A 14,588-nucleotide genomic window follows, 5' to 3' on the forward strand; every position below is an offset into this window, starting at 1 on the left:
ACAGCTCCGTATCTCCGTTTCTTCCCCTTCCCGACCCTCCGCCATTTGGATCTCTCACTAACTCTCAATTACTCAATCCTTCACTGTTACTACATGTGAGGCATTGTTATTTGTCATATACACCTTACTATTCTTTTTAACCTCACTCCCCCTTTCGAAGTGTCCAAGATGGACCGCAGCTTGGACGAAATAATTGCGGAACGTCCTGTAAGGCTTTCAGCTGCTCTAGTAATTATGGCTTATGCCGCCTTGCCTTGCCATGCCCAGATCACTGACGCGAGAACTCTGCAGCAGAATCAGAACCAGAATCGAGGCCGCCGCCCTCAAGGTCAGGGTCGTCGCCGTGATGGTGTCAAAAAGGTAGCTATTTTCCAGTGGCGACAATGCCCAAGGCATTATGCATACAGGGATTTCATACTGATAAGAACTTGTGCAAATAGGTCCTCCCTCCTCTTCTCCTTTCGAACCCTCGCGCATCGTGACAAGTCGCTAGCCTCGTAGTTTTGTCCTTCTATTTGGGAGAGGGAAGGCTACAAAGTCCCGCAGACTGATGGAACAGTTGCCATGATACCTAGTTTGACTTCGAGCTGACCTTGTCTCTCTTTTTGCGATCTCAACAGCCTTACAGAGAAGATCGTGTAGACTTGGACCTGTATTGTGCCCCTTTTCTAGGATACTACTGGCAGTGTTACATTGGCTGACCGACTCGGGTGATATTAGGGACTGGGTCCACGATAGATTCGAAGACGACAGAGATGGTGTGTTTCGGTCCGCCGTGAATCCCTCCCAAGGGGGCTGATATTAACCAAGGCTTCGTGCAGCACGCCCCTCCCGTGCCCCCCGACGTCCGCGTGGTGACCGGTATTCCCCTTCACCAGAACAGTATGTCGAAATTGTTGAATTTCAACTTGCGTTTGCTAAGCTACATTGTAGTGCACCCACGGGATCGAAACTTCGCATTGAGAACCTTCACTATGACATCACTGAGAGCGATCTTGAGGTAAGACCGGTGTCGACGGGTGGTTTCGTGTTATCGCAGCTAAAGAACTGTCGTGGTTAGGATTTGTTCACCCGGATTGGACCTATCAACAATGTATCTCTTGTCTACGATCGCGCAGGTCGCTCCGAGGGCGTAGCCTACGTCACATACAACCGCAGCGGCGATGCACGAACTGCTATAAGCGAGTTCGATGGCGCAAACGCCAAGGGCCAGCCTATCCGATTGACGATTGTTTCTTCAGGCGGCGGAAGACGGGACCGAAATCCATTCGATAATGTCCAAAGACCCAAGGGAAGCCTCTTTGATCGAGTTGAACGGCCGCGCGGCCGAGACACTCGGAGTCTAAGCCCTGGTAGCGGAAGCGAAAGTGCCGACGGTGCTCGCCGTCGCCGGGGTGGAGGTGGTGGTGGTGCTCGCCGTGGTGGTGCTGGCCGTTACCGACGCAGCGATGTCTCGAAGCCGCCTCCAGATCACATCGATCGGTATGTACCGGGGCAGCGGTCGCCGACTCGCCGACCTGCCAACGGGCGAAGACAGGGTGAAAGCCGTCGCGCTGCCAATGGACGACCCCGGAAGACGCAGGAGGAGCTCGACCAGGAAATGGAAGACTACTGGGGCGGCGCGAAGGGCACATCTGACAAGACTGCCACGTCGGAGGCACCGCAGCAGACTTCCCCTGCGCCTGCACCTGCAGCCACAGCTCCCACCGCGGGCGGAGACGACGATGTTGACATGATTGAGTGAAGTTGGTTACTCCGTTTTGTATCTAGTTGACTACCCGATGGCATCAGACTGAGAAACATAACTATGCATCTGTGCTATGATACTTGGTTAAGATATTATTCGTCTCTGAGGTTTCCATGCAGTCATGTAGTTCCAATCGTCGACACAAGGATGAGAAAACATGTGAAGCAGCCCACAAGTACAGACAGCATATATACTCGCAAGATAGCACTAAAATTCCCTGCTATGTTTCTGTATTTGTCTTCGGGTATGTAGATAAAACACTCCGTACAATGATATACATCCATAAGTATCCAGACGAGTAAAGAGGAAAAGGTAAAGTTCATATTTACTTTCACTATCACCGCCACAAACCATACGGTTCTCTACATGCCTTCCACAACTTGATCGTTCCATCTTCACTTCCTGTTCCGTAAAGCTTACCATCTGGAGAGAAGCTAACGGACCAGATAGGACCATGGTGACCTTTTTGGACCTCTACAGACCATGTTAGCACTCATTGTATAGCGAACCCTTACGATAAAATTCATGTCATCAGACACGAAGGGGAGGAGAGGAGATCCATACCCAGCTCTTCATCCGTGCGGAGATCATAGACACGGGCCCAGGTATCACCCGCGCTACCGGTGACCAGTTTCCCTGATTCGTTGTTCACAGCGGCGCTGGCAACTTCATATCTGAAGTCTGATTTCTTGAGAAGACGACCGGGAGTCGACCCATCGAACAGGTAGACGGATTTTCCCGCCGCGATGGTCAAAATACCAGGGTCGTTGGGTCGGATGGCCAGGGTATTCAATTCGCAGCTGCCGATTGCGCCCTCCACGGCGTACTCCACGACCGGGTGGCGGGATCGCAGGTCCCACCATCGGATTTTGCGGTCTTCGGCGGCCGTCGTCAGGATATTGTAATCTTGGTTCCAGACGATGGATTTGATTGTTCCGCCGTGGACACCTGGGCCAATCTCGTAGCTAGTCGCTGGTGGTGTTTGGGCCGCATTGGCGCCGTTTTCTCCAGATGTGGCATTTATCGGCGACGAGGTGTTGCTACCCTGCGTCAGATCGAAGATTCGGAGTTTCTTTTCAAAGCCTCCCGTTGCAACAACCTGCGGGGAGGGCTGCAGGGGGAATGCCACGGCTCGACAGATGTGCGAATGTTGCAAGGTGTGCAGACATTCGCCGGTGTGGGTGTCCCACACTTTACTGTTATGTGTCAGTTAATGTGTCGTCTGGGCTCAGAAATGGAAGAGAAAGGGTTTGAGCTCACGCGGAGAAGTCTGCTGCAGCGGTTGCTGCAATGGTGGCATCTGTTGAGAGACGGGCTTGCCAGACAGCACCCTTGTGACCGAGGAAGGTGCCAATCCTGGAGCTCAGGGTTAGTAAAATATAATTTCAACAAGCATATTGCGGGACACGAACCAGTCACCCGTGATGCCGTCACGAAGCATGGGATTGTTATCTACAACAGACGATTAGTGATCTCTATGACTCTCCGTTTTGATCAGATGACGTCAACTGACATACCCTTGCAGGCGGACAAGAGGTAATACTGATCATCCTCGACGGTGGAGGAGAAGTTGATATGTGGTACGGGACGCGAGTGACCGTGACATGTCAACGGCACCACTTTGGGGATATCTGACAATTGAGTAAGCGACAATTTTTCTCATTTGCGGTTAAAGAGAGCTGAAAATACCAGAGGCCATGTTGCTTCTAATTCGGGAGAGTATCAAGAAATAAATTCCACAGGATTAAGAGGGTCTAAAAATGGATTTCAATGGACACAGGTGGTCTAGGAATCCAGATCACAGATGGCAAATAAATGATATATGAGGACAGTCTTTCCAAATGAGAATGAATCATACGTAGAAGTACAGAAGAAAATTCGTCGGTCTCGTCAAGTCATCAATCAACAAGAGTGGCGGGGTTATATGAACAGTGACAGGGAGAATGAAGAAAGTGAAGAGGGGAGTGGAATGGGATCCAATCCTTCCACCGGGAATGCTAGCGATGGACCAACCGGCCAGCAAGCCTTGAAAATAGTGAGAAGAAGGGCAAACTCCGGCCAGGAGCAGAAGAGAATTGAAGTCTTTTTGATATTCGGTCAAATCACTGGCCGTGCTTGGAATCCTCTGTCTGTTGCGCTAAACCCCATACAGACTAGAACCAGCCCACGTGAGGCGTGTAGTTGGACCTCCCCTTTGGGAATGTTACCGTACCTTACCATCCGGTATCTGGTACTCCATATGTACTCCATCCTCAGGTACTCCATCCTCCGGTACTCCGCAAGTGTCTATCCCGGAGCCTGTCAATACCGTTGCAAATGTGATGACAGTAGCATGATGGCAGGATATCTCTCTAGAGTGGTCTGTGAAGTATTGGACAATGAGAACACAATCCCAGCCACTAGCCCCGCTGGCCTGGATAGGCTGAGTAACTCTGCCTTCACCCAAAGACGAAGTGATTGCAGCTGACTGTACATCAACGTTCTAGCAACTTCTTCTCCACCGCCCACGTGATGCTCCTGTTGTCACCACCACAATGGAACTCAATCCCAAGAGACCAGCACAGCAGGAACCTCCTCAACCTGTTCTCTCTCGTTCTTACCTCTTCTTTGATACCTTCCCCTTTTCTCCGGCATCCCAGATCTCTGGTAGACCTGCCGGACCACCTTCCATTAGCCTCTACCCCGACAATCTTTATGTATGCCTGACTTCAAGATCTCCGCTTCTTTGGAGGGCCACGGCGATGATGTAAGATCTCCCGGCTTGTTGACATGGCTCCCTCCAACAGCCATCACCGCGCTTCTGGACGGCAACTAACGCTGAAAATCACTACCAGGTTCGTGCTGTGGCCTTTCCCAACCCCAATACCGTGTTGTCAGCCTCGCGAGATGCAACCCTTCGGCTCTGGAAGCTGGTCTCTACCCCGCCCCCAACGTACGACTATATCATCACATCCCACGGCTCGGGATTCATCAACACCCTAGCTTACTACCCTCCAACCCCCGATTTTCCCCAAGGACTTGTGCTCTCTGGCGGTCAAGACACTATCATAGAGGCACGACAGCCTAGTAAAGCTGCAGATGACAATGCAGATGCTATGCTACTGGGTCATAGTCACAACGTATGCGCATTAGATGTATGCCCTGAAGGAGGATGGGTCATAAGCGGTAGTTGGGATTCAACTGCTAGGCTATGGCGTGTTGGCAAGTGGGAGCCAGAGGTTGTCTTTGAGGACCACCAGGGTAGTGTCTGGACAGTGTTGGCCTATGACAAGGAAACAGTCATTACGGGTGAGTGTGTTCTTCCTCCACAACACCATTTACCACTCCTTTATTAATCTTGTTCTAGGCTGTGCGGATAGCATAATTCGGATATTCAACACCTCTGGAGCCCTTATAAAGAGCATCAAAGATTCCCGAGATGTTGTCAGGGCTCTTTGCAAACTTCCTGCTTTCAATCCCATGGGTGCACACTTTGCCTCGGCAGGTAATGACAGTGTTATTCGACTCTTCACCATACAGGGCAAACAAGTTGCGGAACTGCATGGTCACGAAAGCTTCATTTACTCTTTGGATGTCTTGTCGTCGGGTGAACTAGTCAGTTCCGGAGAAGATCGAACGGTGAGAGTCTGGAACGGTACACAGTGCGTGCAAACTATCACTCATCCAGCAATTTCGGTATGGAGTGTAGCTGCTTGTAAGGAGTCTGGCGACATCGTTACTGGCGCTAGTGACCGTATCACCCGCGTCTTTACCCGGAGTGAGGAGCGATTGGCAAGCCCCGAGGTCGTGCAACAATTTGAGCAGACTGTCAAAGAGTCGGCAATTCCAGAACAACAGGTGGGGAATATCAACAAAGAGAAGCTTCCAGGGCCCGAATTTCTTAAGCAGAAATCCGGCACTAAAGATGGCCAAGTGCAAATGATACGTGAGGATAATGGTAGCGTGACTGCGCATACATGGTCCGTGGCGTCGCAAGAATGGGTCGCTGTGGGTACGGTGGTTGACTCTGCAGCAAGCAGCGGAAGAAAGATTGGGTATTTAGGCCAAGATTACGATTACGTCTTCGACGTTGACGTTGAAGACGGAAAACCTCCTCTCAAACTACCCTATAATGTTTCGCAGAACCCGTACGAGGCTGCAACGAAATTCATCCAGGATAATGAACTACCCATGAGCTACCTTGATCAGGTCGCCCAATTCATTGTTCAAAACACACAGGGTGCGAACCTCGGGCAGTCCTCTCAGGATGCCACGCCTGCAGGTGCTGATCCCTGGGGTCAAGAGAATCGTTATCGCCCAGGAGATGCTTCCGCCACGCAACCGCCATCGATTCCCGGGCCACGTCCCAAAGTCCTCCCGCAGAAGTCATATCTATCCATCAAAACCGCAAATCTGAAGGTTATAGCCAAGAAGCTGGGTGAGATAAATGAGCAGCTTGTATCGTCAGGATCAAAAGACCTGTCGTTGAGTCCCTCGGAGGTGGAGACGGTGGTTGCGCTGTGTAGCGAACTGGAGGCCTCAGAGCAACCTAAGCAATCACCTGTCATTGAAGCTGGAATTCCCTTGCTATTCAAAGTCGCAACAGTGTGGCCCGTATCGAACCGACTGCCCGGTTTGGACCTCCTTCGTCTACTAGCAGCTGCTACTCCTGTGACTGCCACTACGGATTACAATGGCCAGGATCTTTTCACCGGTCTCCAAGCCAGTGGAGTATTCGATGTTCCCCTAAATGTGAATAACGCAATGTTGTCCGTCAGAATGCTGGCCAACCTCTTTGAAACCGACACCGGCCGCCAATTGGCCGTGAGAAGATTCAATCAGATCGTCACCGCGGTCAAATCCGCCTTGTCCAACGGTGGGGCCAATCGCAATCTTACCATCGCAGTAGCGACGCTCTACATAAATTTCGCAGTCTATCTAACCTCTGAAGGTAGAGAGTCCGCTCCTGAATCATCCGAGCGAGGCTTGGTGCTTCTTGCGGAGCTCGCGTGGATGGTTTCCGGAGAGAAGGATTCAGAGGCAGCCTATCGAGGTCTTGTCGCTCTAGGAACATTGGTCAAGGCCCTAGGAGAGGAGGTCAGAAGTGCCGCTAAAGAGATCTACGATGTTGGTCAAATGCTTGGAACCATGTCCGGTTCTAGTATTGGAAAGGAGCCCAGAGTTAAAGGTATTATTAGCGAGATTAGAGAGCTGATGTAAGATGTGATGCCCATTTTTCTTCTTCTTTGAATGTCCCTTGAGGCCTGTCACTCGGGCTACATACACATTATGATAGCTATGCATTCTAGCCTGCCATGAAAGTATATTTAACCAATTTCCATCCTAACAACCCGATTTTCTGTGCCATGCAACTTGCATGAATGGGCAAACATAGGTTAATGACTAATAGATATTGTTTTAAAGTCCACTGGTAAATTGTATATGCTGTCGCATAACCCCCTCACAGCTTCCCCTCAGTATCCACTTCCACTTCCACCACCTGGTCAATCCCGGGATACTGTGGTAAGTCCAAATTGTACATGTCCGCTATACCCCTAGTCAAGAACCTGCCTCCCACGAAATGCCTTCCCTTATAGTACTTAACGAACGGCTTTGGAGCCGTCAAACTAATAAGCGCCTCTGGCATGAACTTAGAGCCGGGGCCCTCTTTCGGCGGTCCAGTCTCGATGTTCCAGGAGCTTGGGGCATCGACGCTGAGAACCGGAATGGTCGCTGATTCGATCTCCGAGATGATATCCGGGAAGGGGCCGCGCAGGGATCCACTAAAGGAGAAGCCGAATACAGCGTCAATGAGGAAATCAGAGGACTTGAGAGCGGCAGGAAATTCGTCTGCAGAGATAGATTTGACGTCGAGGCAATCGAGTTGGAGTTTGAGACGCTATTCATTTCACGGTGAGAGTCGGGATATTATTTTCTATTTGGTAGCATGGAACAGATACTTACATCGTAGAGAGGGTTATTTGACGACTTGGGGTAGTAGACAGATGGTTTGTAGCCGTAGTGGGCAAGATGACGAGCTGCGACTAAGCCATCACCGCCTAATAATGATTGCATTAGGGATATGTTTATCGGTACGAGCTGTGCAAGTTTCTTGCGCATAGGCTTACCGTTGTTCCCTGGGCCACAGACGACGAGGATTTTCTTCCCAGAGCTAGGTGGATGGATACGGTAGACTATTATCTGTGTTTAGCGATATTGATAGGGGAGAGCTGCATGGAAGACATGATGACCAGGGAGGTATACCAGCTTGTGAGACAGACAGTCCTGCGAGTTCCATCAACTGATCTATAGACCAGCCGTAATGTATCATAAGGTCCGAGTCGAGGGACGCGGCATCTTTCGCTGAAAGAGTCTAGCGACAGGATTTCAGTAAATTATACGATATGATTGTTTATATTTCTAACATGCGAAGCATACCCTCAATGACATCTTTGCCGTTTTACTATAGTTGCGAAACGAGATAAGGCGCAAGTACCACCTGCTGCTGCTAAAAGCAGAGCGCAGCATGCACAGATGCAGGTGAGAGAAATACAAAGCAGAGAAATAGCAACTCGATGCTTCTAAATACCTTCTCAAGAACAAAAGGTTGGTGATTGCATCATAGTCTTATCAGCACGGTTCTCTTCCCCACCGCCTAACGCTAGTCTGAGTTAGGAAACTTCGGAATAACTTATTCTCCGCCATTGAACTTCCGCGGAGCCTTGCGGCTGCCGCTGTGGCATAACAATCATATCCCTCTCGCGGAATTAGCTTTCACATTTCGATTCGGAGAAGAAGCAGTCAAAATGGTTGTTCGCATTCGTCTGGCTCGTTTTGGGAACAGGCATCAGCCGTTTTACAATATCGTGGTCTCTCAGGCACGGTAGGTTTTTCATTTCCTTTTTTTCCCCTCCGCTTCTTGGTTTCTTTTCGGCACTTTCTATCGAGGATGATATGGAATGTTATTGGTGTAATGGAAAACACACTAACGGTAATTTTGTCTTGATCAGATCGGCTCGGGGCTCGAAACCTTTGGAGGTCATTGGAACTTATAATCCCATCCCACAACGTCCAACGAACCTCTCCGACGAAGAAGCCCAGAAGGTCAGACCATACAAGGAAGTCTCGCTCGATCGATCTCGAGCGAAGTACTGGATTGGAGTTGGAGCGCAAGCGAGCGAGACTGTGTGGCGGCTACTGGACCTGGTATGCAAATGGATGGCTTGGAAGGCATATGTATCACTTGCTAACAGACTATGATTGGTACAGGCCGGTATTGCGCAGGGCAGACGAAAAAACCACAACTGAACGAGCAAAGCTCATCCCGTACCGGAATTTTCACTATTCTCTGTTGTCGCCTATATTGAGCGAGATATCGAGGCCCGATTTGGCGAAGACTGGCGGAGCTTTAGATGATGCTGCCGATACCGATTCTGTGCAGTATCCATGCTTTTGGCATTTTAATTGGCGTTAGTGGCTAAGACTTTGTCTGTGTATAGTATGCGGGTTGATTGTGTTTCTTGTGACATGGAATGGGAGTACTGCTTTGTGGATGGCCGATTCATTAGCTGGGCCTATCTTCGTCTGGTTTGCTGGTCAGGATGTCGGATGCCTCGGTTTTGAAAGCAATGAGAAATCTCTATTGATGTCGGCGTGTAGAAAAGCGTCTCTTGGTGAGGACATGACTTTTCCTAGCACCGTTCTATCTAGGCGATGCCATTGACCTAAGCATTGGGTGTAATTCTTCACAGGGCTGAAGCATGTGTGGTCGACTTCACAATGTCTCGGCCACGTCTCAAATGCCTAGCATTGTTTCTGAAACGGCCAGGTCGCAAAACAAATAGATTTTATAGTTCAACGACCTACCTAAACTCCCTACCGGCGCTTCTAGATTTGACCGAATGTATGAAGGGAATGACTATAGGCGTCGTCAGGACGTGTAAGATATACGTGGGAACCATCTGTTCTCCTAAAACGGGATTATTCTAAGCCCAGTACAATCACAGTCATACCCCAGAGTATACTTTTCATCATGACCAGACACATAGTGAAGGATCTCGATCAAAGAGTATCCACGAGTCAGAGATCACTGAATCTAAATACACTCCGAGTAACCCGAATAGTCCAATTGAGACTCCAGAAAAAGGAATCATCTTTCCCCCTCTCGTGCGGAGCAAACTGGACCAATCCTTTGGTGCTGTTTCGGCCAGAGACACCCAAGAGGCCCGCATGATTGGCCCTGAGTATAATTTCAGCTGAGAAGATCAGCAACAGAGTTTAGCTTTCCCATGGGATCATGGCAACCACAATGGCCCGCTCTGCTCGCATCTTCCACTAACATCCAGCATGCCTTGAGCAGGAAGGACATCCTGGCTCGGGTACGGTTTTTTTTTTTTTTTTTTTTTTTTTTTTTTTTTTTTTTTTCCTTGGTTTCACTCTATGCATGCGCGCATGAATAATAAGGGAGAGGGATGGATAACTCTTTTTACAACTCGGCCTATGGAAGCCTGCGAGGTGTCCTTCTGTGACCGGAGTTATTGACGTTATTGAAGGCTCCTTTTCGTTGAGTTTGGTCTCGCCATTGGATCCCGATATAGAATCCACACCATCCATGGTCATGAATCGGCCCGTTCGTAGATGTAGTTGATGGGGTTAAGGTCAGGGGCAGTAATACTCAATTTCGTCGTAATGACTATACCTGAATCCTACCTTATTGCTTTGGCCATTCTTAACTAGATTAGGTCAAGTTGAGGCCGACACCTATGCCTCACTGAACCCACGAGCGTTGCAGGGGGGTCTGTCAGTTTTTCGTCACCTCCGGCAATATAATTTAGAGGCGGCAAAAAAATAAAAGGATAGAGAGAGAGAATTGAGTGAGGTGTATGACTAACGTTGAATGATTGCGTTTATCTTGTCCCTGAGATTCGTCATCTAGCGCAGACAGTTTAGGAGAAAGAAAAAGTTGAAAATCAAACAACCGACTTTAAGGGATGACAAGAGGTGAAACGAAGTCCAGCGACATGGGAGACATAGACGCTGCGATGTCGTTGAACATCCGTACATTTCCTAATTAGTTATCTAGCATCGATTCTGTTATCAAAGTGGACACCAGTGGATAACAAGATCGTTCATCGTGAATAATACTGTTTGGTATGGGGAGGATCTTCCTCCACGCCCCAGCTCTCGCGCGCACGCACCGCCTGATGCATGCGTCTTTCGGGTCTGCCTAGATTGCTGCACTCGGTACGAGAAATGCACGAGGTTCTCCCTGCCTTAAAGACCTACATATTGAGCAAGCCACTAATTAGTCAGAAAGAGGAAATCAACTTCGCACTTCCCAACCATCTGCTCGTCCAGGGGATGCAGATGGAAAGTGAGTGACCGAGAGCCGCGTCCAAGCAAAAAGAACAGTAGCGCGTCGTGTCAACTACCGTACCCTGTCTGGTCGCGCTTCTCCTACTGCAGGCCCCAGCTAGGGGCTCTCGTTGGATGAGCCCATTTAGTCCAGACTCCAGATTGCCCGCTTATGAAAGTAGTAGTAGTAGTAGTAGTTCCTTGGAAGGAAACCAAGACGGCCTACCAGCACAGTGATGTCCCTGGAACGGAAGCAGACTCGATCCGTGGTCCCAGCCCACCACCCGGAAAAGCAGCTAACAAAGCCTTGCCTCCCTCCATCCATCTCGAGGGACCTGGTAACAGGTATGACTTTTTACCTTAGGCCTCCAGTAACGATATTTCTTCATTCATTATTATTTCACTCGTGTTTGACACCATTCTGGATCATCACTCCGTCACTGTCTCGAGGGTACATGAAGTGGAATCCCACCCCTTGTCCTTGCTGTACACACACCTTCTCCCGTCTCCATCTCTTCCATTGCCTCCACCAGTAGAAGGTATCGAGAACGTACCGCACGTACCATACCATACACGGGATACAATACATACCTACGTCCACATCCCCGGAGTCATCCGCGCACCGCGCTTAGCTCCCCTCCTTTGTCATTTTTCCCTTTCGACTCCCCAAACCCAGACTAACTTTATCCTTCCCCCGAACTCGCGGCCTCTTTTGTTCTTTCCCTCCTGATAGTTATTATTCCATTCCTCCTCTCCCTTCCGCCCCCCTCCCCCTCCCCCCCCCGGTCCGTCACGTCCATTGTTCTCCATCTTCATCCTCCTCCTTGATTCGCATTCTCTTGCCCTTAATCGAATATTCGATTTTCTTCATGCTTCTCCATTATTAATCATTCTTATCGATCGATTCTGTCCTGACGTCCTCCGTATTCAATTCTATATCCGTGCGCGATCTCCCTCGGTCCGTCGACGAGTCGCATTTGCCTCATCTCATTTTCCTCCATCCACACACATCGTGGTTGTACTTCATCGTTTCGCTTTCTCCGTTCGGGGAATAGTCAAGTCTTCTGCTGTCATCGTCCTGATACAGACACTGGGCTCCATCTAAAATTTCCCTCCCTGTTTTCAATTTCCGTTTCCGTCACATCTCCAAGCTTCCAGCCCCCTGTCACCTATTTGCCTCCCGTCGCTTCGCTCTTCCCTTGCCTCCCGAACCTAAATACGCTACACGTTAATCTTCTCGTGGCGGTTCATCGATTGTCTCGACTTCGTTGGTCCGCAAGGCATGAGTGGCAGCTCGAATCAATCGACCCGTACGAGTCCAGGCTCCTATAGTACAACCCAGCGCACGCCTTCCGTGTCGTCGGGCGCGTCGCCTCCGCACCAGTCGCTCCCAAACTCCCAGGTGCCCTCGACGGCTCAGAATGCGATGCCGACCGACGTGTACAGTCCTTCCGCGTCGCAAGCGCCAACGTCGCTAGGTTCTTCATTTCACTATCCATTTTCGTCTATTGGCGCGTCGACACTTGACAGCGTTCCACCCGCCACCACCATGCGCCTAAGCGATTCCGACAGGTCGCCGCAGAGCCTCAGCAGCTTCGTCCGACCGAACAGCGGCGGCGCAATCCTGATGCGAAATCTTCCGAATAACACCAGTCGCGAGGCCCTGCGCAGCATGCTGCTTTTTGCGAAAGACCTCGTTGATGTCGACTTCGAGCCCGTCGGCCTTCCTAATGAAAACGGGTATGTGAGTGCGATCGCGCGTTTCCGCACCGTCAGTGCCGCGGAGGAGGCACGCGCTCTACTCCATGGCAAGCCAAACTCAAACAACGATGCCAACATGATCGTGGAGATGTACAACGGCCCTATCGGTCCATCCCTGGTACCCAGACGCAGCACTATCGACCACACCGCGACGCCGTCTCTCCTGGGGTCAGCCCCATCCAATGGCCCCTTGGGGCGGTCGCGTTTCAACGGGACTTTCCAAAGTATGGAGAAACTGTCTGGTACGAACCCACCGTCGACCAACGATGGCCTCCCTCCTTCTGAGGCGGGATCCCGAATGCATAATCTCTTCTCACCCCAGTCGCCGATCGGGAATGGCGTCCATGACCTTCCGCGCATTAGTGGCAAATCGATGATTGACCAGGATGTGGATGAAGACACAGGCGAGTTACTGAAAGATCCCGTGGGCTATGCCGAGAATGGACACTCCAGTTCTGTCTCCCTCCCTCGCCGGTCCACCAACCCTCAATTCCCTACTAGCCAATTTGCAAATCTTTCTCTTGCGTCGAATATGTCTTCTCCACCGCTGTCCAATTACACCCCTGGTGGGAACGTTCACATGGGACTTCCAAACCACGCCGCCGCCTTCTCTCAACAGTCAATGGCCAACAATCTGGGAAACACTCATGCTCACCCTTATCCGCATCCGCATACGGCCCGGCATAGTCTTCCGGCTGCGAACCCGAATGATATGAACCCACCTTGCAATACCTTATACGTTGGCAATCTACCGCCGGATGCGTCGGAAGAGGAGCTAAAAGCTCTCTTTTCCAAACAACGCGGCTACAAACGCCTTTGCTTCCGAAACAAGCAAAATGGGCCAATGTGTTTTGTCGAATTCGAGGATGTGGGCACGGCAGGCAAAGCGCTGAACGAATTGTACGGCTACAAACTTTCCAACAGCGCTAAAACCGGGATCCGTTTGAGCTTCTCGAAAAACCCCCTAGGGGTCCGGTCGGGTCAACCAGGTTCCAACACTGCCGCGAATGGCGCGGCATCGACAACAGTGGTGCATGGAGGCAACAGTCTCGGCGGGATGCATAACCATATATTCTCGACAGTGAGCGGACCACCTCCTGGACTCGCCCCACCAAATTTTATTCCACCGGTGCAGATGCGTAATGGAGCCGTCCACCCAATGGCTAACAATGCCCCATTCCATCCGAACACAGGCTTGGGCATTCGGGCGCATGCCATGAACCCGCTGTCTTCCCCTCCACCGCCTAATGGCGGGGGAACCAGCACCGCTTCTGGTTATTTTCCTGACTATATGATGGGCCGTTAAAAAGGCACAGGAAATATCTGTCCACATAATGTCCGACATGTTTGATGATTGTTAGGGTATCCGGCGCACTTGGGATTTCTTTATCATTGTTTCATGAGTTAGATCAATCAGCATTGGGAGGCTCCCCTTCCTCATGGGAGTAAGGATCTTGGGACCCTGACATTTCTATCGCTTGCTTTGACTTGGCCCATTCTGTTCTCATTCTTCTCATTCTTCACATTCGTCTTTTTTCCTCCTCTTTTCTTTTTCCTTTTTTTTTTTTTTTTTTTTTTCCTTTTCCCTCTCCGCCTTTCTCGTTTCAATACACTTGTCAGCATTTGGGACTAATGGGGCGTCCTATACACTGTCTTTTTTTTTTTTTTCTTTCTGTTTTACTCCTCTCCATTCCTCTTTCCTTGCTTTCCGGTAGGACTGCATTGTCATTGTGCGCGGTTGATTCGT

The 14,588-nt window shown here is 50.2% G+C and overlaps 6 protein-coding genes across 6 annotated transcripts; 4 read left to right on the forward strand and 2 right to left on the reverse strand.

Annotated features, from left to right (window-relative positions):
- Positions 1-168: 168 nt before the first annotated feature.
- On the forward strand, positions 169-1,744 carry ATNIH1004_010823 (putative RNA binding protein; the record flags this gene model as incomplete). The annotated part of the gene is made up of 6 exons (XM_033575391.1): positions 169-360; positions 441-478; positions 721-758; positions 822-882; positions 934-1,000; positions 1,061-1,744. The coding sequence occupies 6 exons, from the start codon at positions 169-171 to the stop codon at positions 1,742-1,744; spliced, it is 1,080 nt and encodes a 359-aa protein (XP_033421246.1).
- A 526-nt stretch (positions 1,745-2,270) lies between these two features.
- On the reverse strand, positions 2,271-3,446 carry ATNIH1004_010824 (WD40 repeat domain-containing protein; the record flags this gene model as incomplete). The annotated part of the gene is made up of 5 exons (XM_033575392.1): positions 2,271-2,943; positions 3,008-3,103; positions 3,160-3,199; positions 3,265-3,378; positions 3,437-3,446. 5 exons carry the CDS (start codon positions 3,444-3,446, stop codon positions 2,271-2,273), a joined length of 933 nt encoding a protein of 310 aa, XP_033421247.1.
- An 835-nt stretch (positions 3,447-4,281) lies between these two features.
- ATNIH1004_010825 (WD repeat PLAP family protein) lies at positions 4,282-6,946 on the forward strand (the record flags this gene model as incomplete). Its single annotated transcript, XM_033575393.1, has 3 exons — positions 4,282-4,443; positions 4,582-5,035; positions 5,094-6,946. The coding sequence occupies 3 exons, from the start codon at positions 4,282-4,284 to the stop codon at positions 6,944-6,946; spliced, it is 2,469 nt and encodes an 822-aa protein (XP_033421248.1).
- Positions 6,947-7,187: 241 nt separating this feature from the next.
- ATNIH1004_010826 (NADHX epimerase) lies at positions 7,188-8,254 on the reverse strand (the record flags this gene model as incomplete). Its single annotated transcript, XM_033575394.1, has 5 exons — positions 7,188-7,625; positions 7,691-7,785; positions 7,855-7,920; positions 7,991-8,099; positions 8,165-8,254. The coding sequence occupies 5 exons, from the start codon at positions 8,252-8,254 to the stop codon at positions 7,188-7,190; spliced, it is 798 nt and encodes a 265-aa protein (XP_033421249.1).
- A 278-nt stretch (positions 8,255-8,532) lies between these two features.
- On the forward strand, positions 8,533-9,034 carry MRPS16 (mitochondrial 37S ribosomal protein bS16m; the record flags this gene model as incomplete). The annotated part of the gene is made up of 3 exons (XM_033575395.1): positions 8,533-8,609; positions 8,737-8,932; positions 8,996-9,034. The coding sequence occupies 3 exons, from the start codon at positions 8,533-8,535 to the stop codon at positions 9,032-9,034; spliced, it is 312 nt and encodes a 103-aa protein (XP_033421250.1).
- Positions 9,035-12,362: 3,328 nt separating this feature from the next.
- WHI3 (RNA-binding protein) lies at positions 12,363-14,147 on the forward strand (the record flags this gene model as incomplete). Its single annotated transcript, XM_033575396.1, has 1 exon — positions 12,363-14,147. The coding sequence occupies one exon, from the start codon at positions 12,363-12,365 to the stop codon at positions 14,145-14,147; it is 1,785 nt and encodes a 594-aa protein (XP_033421251.1).
- Positions 14,148-14,588: the final 441 nt, after the last annotated feature.

This window comes from Aspergillus tanneri (assembly GCF_003426965.1).
Source record: "Aspergillus tanneri strain NIH1004 chromosome Unknown AapTan_8_pilon_pilon_pilon, whole genome shotgun sequence".
Lineage (NCBI taxonomy): Eukaryota > Fungi > Ascomycota > Eurotiomycetes > Eurotiales > Aspergillaceae > Aspergillus > Aspergillus tanneri.